The sequence below is a fragment of the Pollachius pollachius genome (assembly GCF_949987615.1).
Source record: "Pollachius pollachius genome assembly, chromosome: 14".
Classification (NCBI taxonomy): domain Eukaryota; kingdom Metazoa; phylum Chordata; class Actinopteri; order Gadiformes; family Gadidae; genus Pollachius; species Pollachius pollachius.
In genome coordinates, this window is record NC_136947.1 from 21,133,742 (window position 1) to 21,148,854 (window position 15,113).

Consider the following 15,113-nt stretch of genomic DNA (forward strand, 5'->3'; position numbering starts at 1 on the left):
GCACAAGTACATTGCCGACACACTTTCACGCGCCACGGCAAGCAGAGACGGTGACAATATCAACGAGAACCCCTGCAATGAGAGAATTGTGTACGCCTTGGGAGCTACAGATGCTCTGAGTTAGGAGACACTCAGCCAACTGAAAAAGGCAACGGCAGCAGATAGCGTGTTACAAGCTGTGTGTGAGAAACATGTGAAAGGCTGGCCTACAAAAAAGAAAAGTCTGGACAGGAAACTACACAGCTACTGGCAAGTGAAAGACAATATCAACACTGAGAATGACATTGTCATGGTCGGAGACAAAATCATAATACCCGTGAGCTTCAGGAGCGTGATTTTGGAGAAGCTGCATCTGGCTCATCAAGGCGTGCAGCGCACAAAAGCCAAAGCGAGAAAAGTCCTATACTGGCCCGGCATGGGATGAGACATAGAGACAATGGTGGAGAAGTGTGCACAGTGACAGCAGCTACAGCCCAAACAGGCTGAGCCACTAATACAACATCAGGTGCCAGAATTGCCTTGGATGAAAATCGGGGCCGACATCTTCGAGCTACATGGTCAGTCTTACCTGTTGTTAGTAGATTACCTGACAAAATATCCCGAAGTGCTCAACCTGTCTGTCAAGACAGCTTACACGGTGATACAGAGGATGAAATCGGTCTTTGCAAGACACGGGATTCCTAGAGAGATAGTGAGCGATCACGTCCCATTTGCCAGCTATGAGATGAAAGCATTCGCAGCCTCATGGGAGTTTAAGCTCACGCATTCTAGCCCGGGTTTCCCCTCTTCTAATGGAATGGCTGAGCGGGCCATAAAGACTGTAAAACATGCGCTGAAGAAAGCAACGCAGACCAGCACTGACCCACATCTGGTGTTGCTGTCATTGAGGAACACACCGGTGACAGGACTGAAAGAGTCACCTTCACAAATGTTGATGGGAAGGATTTTACGGAGCACACTCCCACGTTCCAGTGCCGTGCTGAAAGAGTCAGCCCCTCAGCAAGTTCACAGCAAAAAACAGGACCTGCAGTCCCGCCAAAAGCAACACTATGACCAGCGGGCAAAGCCACTGCCAGTGTTGACCCCAGGAGACGCTGTGCACATGCAGACACGACAGGGATGGGAGCCTGCGATCGTCATCCAACAGCGAGATGAACCAAGCTCCTACACGGTTCAAAAACCAGCAGAGAGGCTGCTAAGGAGGAACAGGCGACGTCTGAAGAAGATACACCCTAGCTTATTCAGAGACACTGACCTTCATGATGAACATTTGGGCTCAGAGGTGCAACCTTCTCAGATTCCCGTCTCGGTGGACTTACCATCACACGACCCCCCTCCGGTGACTATGAACAGCACACCCACATGCTACACCAGGAGTGGCAGAGCGATTAGGCGCCCTGCCAGATACAGTGACTGATCCCATGGGCATTTATGTGTCAACATTCTCTAACTGTTATATAAAAAAAAAAAAATAGACAGTAAGTGCTAACTTGAAATGTTTTGAAAGTGTTAAAAGTTAATGCTACATGATCTACCCAACAGATTGCTTAACACGAAAGTGGTTTGAGGTTATTAATGAAAACCATTTTTTAATTTAAAACAGGGGTGCCCAACCTTTTTTGACCCAAGATCTACTTTTCAAGTAGCCAACCTCTCGAGATCTACCAGTCTAGTGTCAACATTGCAAACCCACACACATCGTTCCCAGCCTGCAGTAACTAACCTCACAACACTTTTTCTTATTGTCACACAACCACTAGACATCACATCACAAACCATCCCTCTCTCAAACACACACACAGACAAATTCCTCTCACAGTTGCTAGTTTGGATAGTGTGCTGTAGCGCTCTCTCTCTCTCTCTCTCTCTCTCTCTCTCTCTCTCGACACACACATGCCAATCTGCATGATGAGCAATAGCCATAACTGACCTTAATATGAACAGTATATGACAAAACAAAAATAACCAGATACAAAACAGGTAGATCTCTTGAGTTAGAAAAAAGGAAATCACTTCCTACCTTAATGGGAGACCTGGCATTGGGAGGAGGAGGCTAACTTCTCATAGTCAGGAGTGTAGGGGCTGGTTGCAAGGCGTAGGCAGGCTGCAAGATGGTCATCTGTCATTGTTGATCTGTTCTTGGACTTGATGATTTTCATGTGCGAGAAAGCAGACTCGCACAAATAAGTTGATCCAAAAAGAGCTGTCAGGTTCAAGGCACATCTTCTGAGATTGGGATACTTCTCCTCCACCAGTAGTTTCCAGAACACTGCATGCTCTCCTGGTTGAGCGGATGTTGATCTGGCTTTGATCTCAATGTCATTTTGCAATTTCAGAATCTCATCCTCAAGAGCGGAGCTTTCAAAGTCGAAAAGTGATTTGACTTTGGCGGCAATGTCACCAACATCAATACTTGCAGAGAATGGATAACACAAATAGCTGGCTACAGGCTCGATGGATGCAAAGTCAGTAAAACGCCTCTCAAACTCTGACGAGATGCTCTGAACACGCTCCTCATAACGTGCACGGTCAAGCTGTGTCACACCTTTAACCTGACGTTGTAGTTCTGCTTGCATGTGAGGGAAGTTGCGCAGGTTACCACGCTGCAGCCTGCTTGACATCAGCTGTAGCTTGCTTTTAAACGTGTTTACTGAACTCATCATGTTGATTACATCTTACCCTGCAGCTCTAAATTAAATTCATTGAGCTCGCAAGTGAGATCAGTGAGGAAAGATAAATCTAAAAGCCACTGGTGGTCCTCTAGCTTTGTATGGTAATCCACATGTGTTGAAAGCTTCAGGAAGTACAGCTCTGTGAATCTGGCCAAAAATTTTCCTCTACTTAACCACCTAACATCCGTGTGGAGCAGCAGGTCTGTGTGCTCAGCACCATTCTCCTCCAAGTGAGCACGGAAAAGCCTTCTCTGCAGACTCCTGGCCCGAACTGAACACACAATTTTCATTGCAATATCCATCACTTCTTTCATATTTAAAATCTTTCCACACAACGCTTGCTGGTGAATTATACAGTGATAATTCAGGATATCTGGGAAAGATTCACTTTCTTTGCACAGTGCAATGAACCCAGTGGTGCGGCCCATCATAGCAGGCGCCCCATCAGTTGTGATGGAGATCAGCTTGAAGAGCGGCAGTTTTTTCTCGTTAACGAATCCCATGAAAGCATTAAAGATATCCTCACCTCTGGTGTGTCCTTTTAATGGCAAAATGGTGAGTAGCTCTTCCTTGGTGCTCATATCTTCAAAAACCATCCTGATGAAAACACACAATTGTGCCACATCCACCATATCAGTCGACTCGTCAAATTGGAGGGAAAAGCACTCACACAAGTCAATGTCCTTCCTTAGCTGCTCCGCTACATCCACCGCCATTCCCTCACATCGCCTTGTGGTAGTATTGCGGGAGAGTTGCACTTCTTTAATGGCCTTCACAATCTCTGCTTTATTTTTAAAGTCTTCAAAAAGGCTTCGAGAAAGGCTTCCTTCACAATATCGCCGTCTTTGAATGGCTTCTTGTGTTTAGCAAGGACGTGACTGACGCGATAGGAAGCAACAGTTGCGGCCTTATTAGCCTGGGTCTTTGGTTTGGTGAAGATTGACTGCCGTGCTGCAAGCTGTGCTTTCAAATCCCGCACTTTTGTGGCACGTAAAGGCGTTTCTGCAGGGAAATCCCTCTCGTACCTGTGTACCCGTGTACTGTTTTAAAATGCCGCTCCAGATTCCCTTTCTTTGCCAACGCCACCGTTGCATTGCAGATCAAACAAACAGGCTTTGAATGAGAATAAACAAAAAAAGAATCTTCCTCCCACTCGTTGGGAGGAAGTTTGGGAGTGCGTAACTACTGTTGACAGCTTTCAACTGCTGTTGACAGCGCATGTCATGCGGGAACATAGGACCCTTTTTTTCTCTTTTTTTTAAGTCCTATGTTCCCCGTTTTTCCCAAAAAGGGTCCTATGTTCCCCTGTATTGATACATACCGGGGAGCATAATTCCCTTTTTCTGAAAAAGGGTCCTATGTTCCCCGCAATCTATCAATCTTTAATAAATATTTAAACTTTGACGCAACATTCGCGTGATGACAGCCAATCAGCGTTCAACAGCATGGCCACTGAGTGACATGTGTAACGTAACAGCCAATCAGCGTTCAACCGGCCAACTCAGTGCAGTGCAGTCCGAGGTGAACTGCAGCATGGAGGAGAGAGTGATTGTTGCCGTTTGCGACTCCCGGAGCTCTATATATAACATAATATAATATAATTGTATATATAATATCACGGCCAAAAGCTCAGTGCGCCTCCGGATGGCCGTAGCGCGAGGAGCTCTCGTTTTTTATTTCTAAAAAAAAAAAAAAAACATTTTTTTTTTTTTTTTTTTTCTCTTCACCCCTCGCGGTCGACTTGGGATCTGTCGGCGGTCTACTGGTAGACCGCGATCGACTGGTTGGGCACTCCTTAAAACATGCTTTGTTGAAATGTGCATATTGAAAAGGTCTGCTTAATGTTGATGCCTTAGAGTTAATGGTTATCAAAGAGTTAATGGTTGAGGTAACTTATAGGTGAGCCACTTCTCAGTTGGAACAGAGGGATGTGGTGTATTGGATTGAGCACTCTGTGCTTAACTGTGTTCGACTGTCACTACTGCTGGGTTCGGGGATCGATTGTGTTGGTCTGACTGTAGTGTGATTTGAGTGCAAGTAAAGATCAGCTCGTACTGCATCCTTGCCTCCGTGTGTTCATATTATATGCTTGTAAGTAACCCACGAGTAATATTAGTACAACAATAACCAGCATTACATAAAGCTACAACATACGACATCAAATGTACTGTTACACATTTGTGACTTTAGAGTACACATGCAAAATAAATATTTACGACTTCAAATTTACTGTTACACATTTGTGGCTTTAGTGTACGCATACAAGATCTGCAGTTGAAAGTGCTAAAGACTTTTGCTACAATAATACCTTCATACAAAAGTGTCAATTGCATGACTCTTTGACGTTGTGATGCACAGGATAGGATTTGTGCACCTGTAGCACAGACTTGTGAACTCGTAGACCTTATTTTGTGTTTACAATGGTAGAAAAAATATTTACGACTTCAAATATACTGTTACACATTTGTGACTGTAGAGTACACATGCAAAATAAATATTTACGACTTCAAATTTACTGTTACACATTTGTGGCTTTAGTGTACGCATACAAAATCTGTAGTTACAGGTGCTAAAGACTTTTGCTACAATAATACCTTCTTAGGCTACGTTTACATGATGACGATCAAGAGAGAAGAAAAATTAGCGTCGCGTCTTCACTTTTTATTCCGCGTTTAGACGAGCGTTTTCGGGAGGAAATCTGCGTGCATACGGTGACGCAAAAGTGTGTGAATTTCGATTGGGTATGCATGTCAGGCGGCTAGATGGTGCTGTGATACATTATCACACAACACCGCCATGTCTGAGCACATGCGTAGAATCTTCCTTCTTCTCTTATCTGCGCCGCGAAAACCAAAACATAATTACAGATCCTTCTCTGTTCAGTAATATCCTTTACATTTCGTGGAAAGACTCCTGTAAGTTTATTATAGCGGCCAGAGCAGCTTGACGGTCCGATGCATGGAAATAATCCAACATGTTTGTTTATTTCCCTGTACTGGGGCATGTATGCGACGTAAACGCGTACGCGACGTGAGCAGATCTGAGTAGAGTTTTGCGTCTTGGCAGTGTAGACGGAAACGCTACGGCGGAGCGTATTCAAGTTTCCACTCTGGAGGGTGGTTTCAGATTTTTGCGTTTTTAAGCCCCAAAAACGCCGTCACCGACAAGACGAAAGGCACTTCCGATAAAACATTTTGTCGTTTTTACCCGTAAGCGTCCTCGTGTAAACGGGGCTTCCGACATTGAAAACGATACTTTTCAAAAACGATCGCTGAGGTGGATGTGGGAAAACGCTGGGTTCGCGTTGTAGTGTGGACAGGGTAGCCTGGAGGGTCTACCCTGGGGGTAGAGGCTTTCAGAAACGATGACGTTCGGTTGCCATGACGCTGCCACAAGCTTGCGCTCGAGACCGAGACGCTCATCAAAAAATGGTGGGTGAATTGCAAATGATGATTTCTCTGTACAATGTACTTATTTATCTCCAAATACAACTCGACATAATGTCTCAACTCAAACATATTCGTTAGTCCAACGCCGAAGGCGAGCGCTGTACTTGCTGTGCTTAAGCGATGGGAAAAAAACGTGGATGCAAAACATTCCGAAAACGAGTGTGGACGGGGGTCGTTTTCATTGCGGATGTGCGTTTTTGCATTTACCCGGGTTAGTGTGGACAGGGCCTGAGTGAGTCAATAAAACTGTCGAGGTCACTTGGTCTAGTTTTTGCTTATTAAGTACATATGGTATGAATGATAATGTCATTCCATTTGAAAATCTCATTTAACTACAATTGGAGTGGATTTCAAATATAATTTTAAAAGTGTGATTAATCGCGAGTTAACTCACAAATACAATGTGATTAATCACGATAAAAAAAGGTAATCGTTGCCCAGCCCTAGTAATAATGGAATTGAAATACAATTATTTGAAGTATAATGTATTTGCTACAGTTGGAATAACGACTAATTTAATCTTTGCTTTCCAGCCAGTGGAAGAGGATCGCCTCATCTCGCAGAGACAACTATTATGTCTTTGCCTAGGCAGGAAGCCCAAAGTAAGCTGGGATTTACTATCTTGAATTTCAATTTTGTTTCATTTCATGACTTATTTGGCAATACAATTTTTAAAATGGGGCATGGAATCAAGGACTGGAACCAGGCACGGTACTGTCAGCTTGTACCGTCCGAAACATCCCGACAACCACCCACAGCCAGCCTTAAAGCCCCTACCTCATCCACTAGTTCACATAACAGAAGAAAGATATGGTCCTTTTCAGCCAGCGGTAGATCACCCATATCCTATATGCTCTATAGTATTAGATATACAGCATGAATTATAACAGTAACTTATATACATTATACTTGGGTACGAAAGGTAAAAATGGGACCTTGTTTTGATGTTAATGAACCAGTAAAGTACCACTAGTTAAATGTACAGCTTGTTAACCGTACAGCTGGTTAAACGTACAGTAGGACCTGCTGGGTAAACGTATGGACATGCATAAAGTTGGCTGCTCCAGTGTTGATCGAGTTCTGATTGAGCTGATTTGGTCCACAATGTCTCACTGATCAGGACGCCTTTTAACACTCATGTACAGTACTTAATCAACTATATTGATTGGTTGATATTTATTATTTTTAATGTTACTGTGAAGTTTATTCATGATCTGTATTTTTGCTGCTGATTGTTTTAAAGTTGATCAATGTGGGGCCATACCAGAAGTGCAGAATGCAGTGCAAGAGGAGTTTGCCTGGAACGTGCTCTACAACTGTAAGAGGGGCTACACACTGAGGACTGCCCATTCTCGGATCTACTGTTACACGGACGGACTTTGGTCCACTCCACTTCCAGAGTGCCATAGGGCTGGAAGGTGGAAGTAAAAAGCTTTTCTCCACAGTAAGGAATACTAGGATCTACTAATAGAGCTGTTCCTTACTGTGGAGAAACATGGAACTGTCAAATTATTTACTTTGCATGACATAAAGTTGTAAATGACCTTGAATATTAAATGGTCCTGTCTAAAGAATCTACATATGAACTTGTTCTTGTCCCCATCAGGATGTAGCAATTACGAATGGGAAGTTTGAACCTTCTCAACATGTTTACTTTAAATTCATTATGCATTGCATCTAGTCCAAAACTGGCTTACTAAAGGACCCCAATTGGTAAATGGCTTTCAAAAGCTATGCTTTAGTAAATATACATCTTACTCAACATTTATTTTTTGGAAATTTAAGAGCTTGATAAAACCATTGTTGCAGTTGAGAGTATGGAGAACTTTTGGCTGTGACCTTCACTTTGCTGTGTGACCTTGACTTGGCAGTACGATCACATGCCTAAAGTAAATGTGGAATGTGTTTTGTTTAAGGCTTGCTGTAGGTGAGGATATGAAGAACATTTGGCTGTGGCCTCCACTTAAGTCTTTTGAAAGCCGTTTCTTTTCAAAAATATTAAAATACAATGGTTACTATGCAGTTTTAGCATATGCTACACCTGAACCTCCTAACATGGAGCAATTTGATTGGTTCGCTATCTCGGGATATTGGGCAATATCCCATGATTGAGATCTCAAACTGGGGATATTGTGACGTTCGTCTCATCACGGAAAAAAATTAATACGCTAATAAAATAATCCCGGCAAAAAGTGCTTTCTTGTTTATTTTTGGAGTGTTCACGTATAGTATATAAAAAAACAATTATTCACCTCAGGCTCCGTGAATAGTGGGGAATAGCCCCACTATTCACTTCGCCTTCGGCGAATAATTGTTAAATGTTTGCCATTTGCTAAACCCATCATTGAATATGATGGGCGTGATGTTATGACCAAAACGTATGATTACATCTTTTTTAAATGATTAAAAACCAGCCCAAAAATATAATTACTGTGAGAGACACCGAATTCCGCTTTAAGTGACAACTGGGATAAATAATTGAGCCGAACAAAGATGTGATGACTTCCCTACAGGACCCCGGCCTCCCGGCCGTCAAGTTCGACCTCACCATCCAGAACTTAATTTGACCTTTTAACGACACACAAATACACATCCTTTTATCAGCCTTTATTGTTCCTTTTATGTGGTAATTTAAAGCATTACTGTCCAGCTTCACAGAACAATTGGGTGAAAACACATCGAACAGCTTGCAGCGGCCATTGCATGACCAATTGCTGATCTTAAACCTTGAACCGACTGCAGTTATGAGGCTTGATAAATGCGGTCGGACCAACGTCTTCTTTCAGTGTCAAAAGAACCACAAAAAAAATATTTTACTCAGACCTTTGGCTCTGAGAATGATCATATATACATTCTAGCAACAACTATCCCCCCCATGGTATAAATCCTTAATGTGTATAAAGACAATCCCTTTAACTAAATCTGACCCCCCCCCCTAACAACTACAAGAAACTGAAGAGCAATGCTTTTCATGTGGCGATTCAAAATACAGACGAAGCACGGCGACATGGGCTTTAAGTTCCTCTGTCAGTCCATCTCTCTGCATTTCAGAAAAAACTAACTGCAATCATAAAAGACAATCTCGGTTTTTCTCCTGCCTCTCAAACCACTGCTGGCTGTAAAACATCTGCTGGTCTGAGCGGAAGGACTCCTCCATATAAAACAGTTCAAGTGGATGTACCAAAAAAAAAGGAGGGCTGGGAGGGTGGTCCACGCATCCTTCAACCTGGAGCCTCCAGCAGCCCAGCCGTGTGTGGAGGGAGGCGGGGCGTCAGTACACTGGGCGGGGTGGAGCAGAGAGGCGGGAGAGGAGGTCCTCCCTGGAGGTCCTCCCTGGAGGTTCACGTGTGACTCTCTGGCCTCAGAAGCGGAGGTGGGCTTTGTGTTTAACCAGGTATCTATTCAAAAGAGGACAGTAGAAAAGTACAAGCCCTTAAAACAAGCATGCAAATAAACCCCTCACAAACAAATGGCAAACGCAAAGCACACACTCACCTGTCAAGCGTTTCCCAGAAACGCAGGAAGACGGGCCTGTCCAGGTGGCGTCTGTGATGGCTCAGCTCCAGGACCGTGACGTCCCACTTCTGCACATTAGGGTCCGTCTTCGCCTCGTCATACTTAAGATGAAAGGCACGTACTGCAGACACATGAGGAACTCATGCATCACAACATGGCATTTATCCATGGACAGCATCATTGGTCTTTTAGCAGATGCTTTAAAAAGCACAAAAAAAACCACATGGTAGAATATGCACTATTTCGTACTAAATCATTTTGAGCCCTATGCTATCCATTTAAAATAAGCGCGGCAAAAAAAAGTAGGTGGTTGGTCCACTCTACATGAAGGTGGTTATATGAAGGTTTATCAGGGCCAAGCATATGTTCCAACCAAGTACAATATGTTTAAGAACGAAACTACTTACTTTTGGCAAAGATGTCCACTGGAGATCCGTCAGGCAGCAGCCAGGGCCAGCCCTTGAACTGCCAGGCTGGCCCCTGCACAAACACAGCCACCACGCGATCCCTGCACACAGAGGGTCCTCATTTAACCAAGGGTCACTCAACACTTCACCCAAGGAGATAAAAACCTGTCATTAGGGAGCAGGCAGGTCTCAGTGTTGGGGGATCAAACCTCAGAGCGTCTAGGGAGTCAGAACCCCTCGGCCAATCAAGCCGAGAGCCCCCACTCAGAACAGAGGCCTGGTTATGACCGATGTGCAGACCGCACATGTTTGTGAGAAGGGAACACGGAGTCAAAGGGTAATAAAGGAGCGAAGTGGGGTGACGGACCAGTCGTGCGGGGCCAGCTTGAGGGGCTGGTCGATGACGCGGTAGGGCACGGTGACGCTGAGCGTGGCACCGCCCGGCTGCACCTGGTCCTTGCGTCTCTGGAGCAGCACCTCGTTGTCCCGCTGCAGGCCCTGCTTCTTCTTCTCCTCCGGTGTCACAAACCTGGAGACACGTGGGGGTTAGGGCCTGCTCAGGGGACCGCAGCATGTACACTTACATTAGCATTTCGGGCATTTAGCAGATGCTTTTATCCAAAGCGACTGAAGTACATTTGTCAAAAGAAAGTAAAACAAGACTATATCTTTCATAGAACCAAGTGCCAAGCACTAAAAATCGCTAGGTTAACACATTGCCCGTGTACAAAGCAGATAGCTAGGATAAGATGCTACACAACTAAGTACGACATAGAATAAGTGCATACATTAAGTGCCAGGATTTACAACATACAAAGTAATCAACCAGCCGTCACTCCTTTCCCCTTGCAGCACAGCTGTGTAGCGTACCTTAAAGGCTCGGCAGCAGCGCTAAATCGTCCGCATATTTCACTGATCCCTGATTGGCGGATTGACTGTCTGCAGGCTACAGCTAGCCTAGCTTATGATGAATCTTAATACAGTCAGTACGTTTACATGCCCAGCTTAATCTGATTAAAGCCATAGTTCAACTATGCTCCTCAATTGGACAACTGCAAGTATACATGGCGGTGAGAAAATCAATTCATTTGCCGAAGCATGTCATGCCCCGGTACGATAGGTGGCGCTGTACCCATTTCAACTAGTGGTAGTAGAGCCACTGTCTGACCTCTTTACGTCACCAGCAACAACAAACTCAGGCGACATTCGAGAAAAATGTTATCAGTAGAAAGCTGTCAGTTCACTTCGGGTCCATGTCATTTCTCAGACGCTCCAGTATTACGAGGCGGAGCAGCGGGAGGAGTCAAGCCGGAGAAGTACGCATACGACCAAGAGGTCGTAACACTGGAGCGTCAGAGAAATGACAGGGACCCTGACAGCTGTCCCGAACATGGCAACAATCCCTTTCTCCTCCATGTCGCGTTTCAATCTGGATTTCAGAGTCAAAAACAAAGTTCCTTTTCCCCCAATTCTTCTCAATCATGGCCGAGATATCCCCACTAGGAGTCTTTACTTGTTGTGGAAGTACCAGAGAGTCGGAGAACCCGACGCATTCTTCAAGATTCATAATATCAGAGAATATCCCTGTCGGTTCGGCCGCGGCGGAATAAAGATCGTAAACTACAAATTGAAAAAACATTTATTTTGACAGATGTGCCCGAAATTACTACCTTACAACCTTGTTGATGAGCAACGTTAAGGAAAACATACTTTTAATTCAGGCTTGGGTGATATCGAAGCATAGTGTGTATTGAATGCGTGTTGATGATGATACACTACATTGACACCGGCTCCCTCCTTCTGCGCCACCTTTTTAAATAAATCGTTTCCCGAAGGCGACAACCATAAACATTTAAAGAAATAATTGAACATTTATATTTATAAAGAAATTATTTATAGAATTATTCATATGTCTATGCGACAACAACACGACTACCGTCTCCTTCTGCTTCCGGCTCACGGCCCCAGGAAAAGATCCTGAGCATGTGCAAAACACAAACTCTGATATGCCATACGATGCTGGTATACATGCAGGTAGAATACCGACCATGAGCGACTTATCTAGGCGTTCTTATCCGATTTTGCTTGTAAAATGCAGGTGTTAACATGCATTTTACAAGTCCTGCGAGGTCTTATTCATTTATTTACCCGATTATGACTCTCCATGTATACGTGCTGAGTGTAATTATCAGGGCCCGGTTTCCCGGTAACGTCCACTCATAGCGCGCTACGAAGACTTCTACGTTTAGACTTATCAAACTTGTTTACCTCTATAGGCGTGGTTCCCGAACGGTCTCTTAGGAGTCTTCTTAGGAAACACCCCTTACGTCGTTTGTACACAGCGCTGTCCAGAAAGAAAGTGCTGAAATCGATTGCTCAGAGTTCGATTTTCCATTTCTTGCACAGGTGCATGCACAGCGTTCTAAAAAATATTGCAGTCTTTGCAAATAATACATTGCTTGAAATCCTTCTAGTAGGCCTACACATTTATTTAACCATGGGCGAACATACTAGAATAGCCTACACTGATTAAAAAAGAAAATAGAAAATATAGAAACAGCAGGGGAGATTGAGGAAATCACATCCTTAATTACATCTGTCGCGGCCGTTCAAATGAGGCTATTGATTTTCTTTTTAAAAAGGTGTCTGACTTGGCTACCTGTAGGGGTCTGTGTGTGGGCTTTGCGCACCGCCTGGCCAGTGTGTGGTTATTAGTTGAAAACTAAATGTCAAGGGAAAGAGGCGGTGGTTGAAACAAGTATTTCATCATTGCTTATTATGGTTTATTCGTTTCTCAGTATCAATACATTAATTAAGGAGACAGTTTTTGTTCATTTTTGATTTGTAAAATAAATATTCTTTTTAAGTTGCAAGTTTTTGAAATTATTAGAATTTATTTTGTGCTTGTGGGTTTCCAGCAAAGGGCTGATCACTTATCTCCTGGTGTACATGTGTTGCGGAGACGTATACATTGAAAACCGTTCCAATCACGCAGACATGTGGAGACCAGGGATGTACAGACAGCTCCTATATAAGAAGCTGGTAAGTGGGGTTTGGAGACAGCAGAAGGTCCATTTCACTTATTGTTAATTCAACGATGTTGTGTAAACACGAAAGACACCCACTCCATTCCAGGCCCAACCGGGCAGTGAACATTATTCTGTTTAGTATTTTTCAATATATACCCGACTCAGAGAAGCAGAATCTGAGCGGCAAACATAGCAAAGCTCACCCAGCAGGGGGCCGTAGCAGCCCACCCAGCAGGGGGCCATAGCACCACACCCAGCAGGGGGCCGTAGCACCACACCCAGCAGGGGGCCGTAGCACCACACCCAGCAGGGGGCCGTAGCACCACACCCAGCAGGGGGCCGTAGCACCACACCCAGCAGGGGGCCGTAGCAGCCCACCCAGCAGGGGGCCGTAGCAGCCCACCCAGCAGGGGGCCGTAGGGGCTGGGGGCCGTAGCACCACACCCAGCAGGGGGCCGTAGGGGCCCACCCAGCAGGGGGCCGTAGGGGCTGGGGGCCGTAGCACCACACCCAGCAGGGGGCCGTAGGGGCCCACCCAGTAGGGCTGGGGGCCGTAGCAGCACCGGCCTGCTTTAGCACTGGAACATTGAGCCCTGCTAGTTTTGGCCTTCAAGAGGGCTTAACAACATGGGCCACGTCGAAGGCCTTTATTCCTTCACAAAAATTGCTGGAGCTAGCTTGAAGTTATAGACCCATAGTCAAACGGCGACCCAACCACCTCAGTGTGGGACAGAGCCCCTAGGAGGCCAAAGCCCCCCCAACTGCTGGAAGTAGTCAACCATTTAATGTTTCCAGCAGTTCCACAAGTTCAGACTGATGGAAGAAGCCTCTGAGTAATTATCCATTATAGGGCTGCAAAAGGGACTTCAGATTATATTAACGTTTTTATTTGACGTTTTACCTGGGACAGGTACTAACTGTTCATTGTCCCCATCAAAAAAATAAATTAAATTGGAGATATCCACTATCAATGGTAGAATAACACACACACACACACGTTATTAGTGAGAGAATGCATCTACCATATAGCGTCATTATGCAAACGATATAGCCTGTGCCCTATAAACAACAGCAGATGACCAGAATCAGTTGCTGTTGATTTTGCCGCGTGGCGGGATCGCTCTGTGGTGATTATGCTGTTGAATTGCTCTAATGCTACGGTGCAAATTCATTTCGGACCCAGAGCGGATCTGAATGACACGGCCTCCCTCCACACAGAGCCTACGTGATATTGCACTTTGGTTTTTAGAGTGTGATTCAAAAGAGACTGTTCAAAACCAAATTGACTGTTTCACTTGTTCCGCAGCCGTATTGGAATGAGACATGGAGGCACGTCGCCACGATTAGGCTATGGTGTTTAGGGTGAACTTGGTCACCTACCACCGCTGTGATGTGGGAAAAGATGACCTCGTCCCACATGTAAATGGTCGCCAGTGTGACCATTTTGGCCGCAGTCTCGAGATCTGCATGTAATCCTGTGAGCAGTGTTTCCCGCACATTCACGAGACTATGGCGCACCGCCAAAGTCTAATTTTAGCCGCCATATATATTTTTTTTTAAAAAGACAAACTCCAAATATCTGTGTTACTTTGTTTGGGTTAAACCCAGCAGTCTGTATTAAGGGCAGCTGTCTTTATGGCAGGTTCAGACTACACGATTTCAGCCTGATTTTGGCCCATTCGTTCATCGCAGACAAATTTGCGAGTCGTACACAATTTTGAAAAGTCGTCGACAAGACAATTCTTTCATCTGTGACTTTCGAAAACCCCACAACGAAAAGTTTGGCATGCCAGAAATTTGGGGGAATCGCAATGACATATCCATTGTTGACATGAAGGGAACCCCGCCACCAGTTGTGGGTGGATTGCGTGAAAAATAGTAATTATTGTAGGAATTGCGGGCGGGTAGCGGTTGAAATAAATAATTAAATAATATGTAGGTTAACATATTGACAAGACAAACGGAAAAATGACAAATTTGATATTTTTCTATAATCTCCCTGCTTCTGAAATGCGCGAACATCTCCGCCCAGCGCTCGAC

The 15,113-nt window shown here is 44.7% G+C and overlaps 1 protein-coding gene and 1 long non-coding RNA gene across 2 annotated transcripts in view; one reads left to right on the top strand and one right to left on the bottom strand.

The window, feature by feature from the left end:
- Nucleotides 1-5,504: 5,504 nt before the first annotated feature.
- LOC307086466 lies at nt 5,505-8,257 on the top strand. Its single transcript, XR_013812435.1, has 3 exons — nt 5,505-6,103; nt 6,655-6,723; nt 7,365-8,257. It is a non-coding gene; the product is annotated as an uncharacterized lncRNA (long non-coding RNA).
- A 456-nt stretch (nt 8,258-8,713) lies between these two features.
- The window catches only part of cdc73 (cell division cycle 73, Paf1/RNA polymerase II complex component, homolog), a 37,591-nt gene continuing 31,191 nt past the window's right edge, over nt 8,714-15,113 (bottom strand). The window contains exons 14-17 of the mRNA XM_079750449.1: nt 10,412-10,573; nt 10,045-10,145; nt 9,617-9,758; nt 8,714-9,519 (exon numbers count right to left, since the gene is read on the bottom strand). Coding sequence (XP_079606575.1) covers nt 9,483-9,519; nt 9,617-9,758; nt 10,045-10,145; nt 10,412-10,573 — 442 coding nt within the window. The 3' untranslated portion in view covers nt 8,714-9,482. The remainder of the gene's footprint in view (nt 9,520-9,616; nt 9,759-10,044; nt 10,146-10,411; nt 10,574-15,113) is intronic.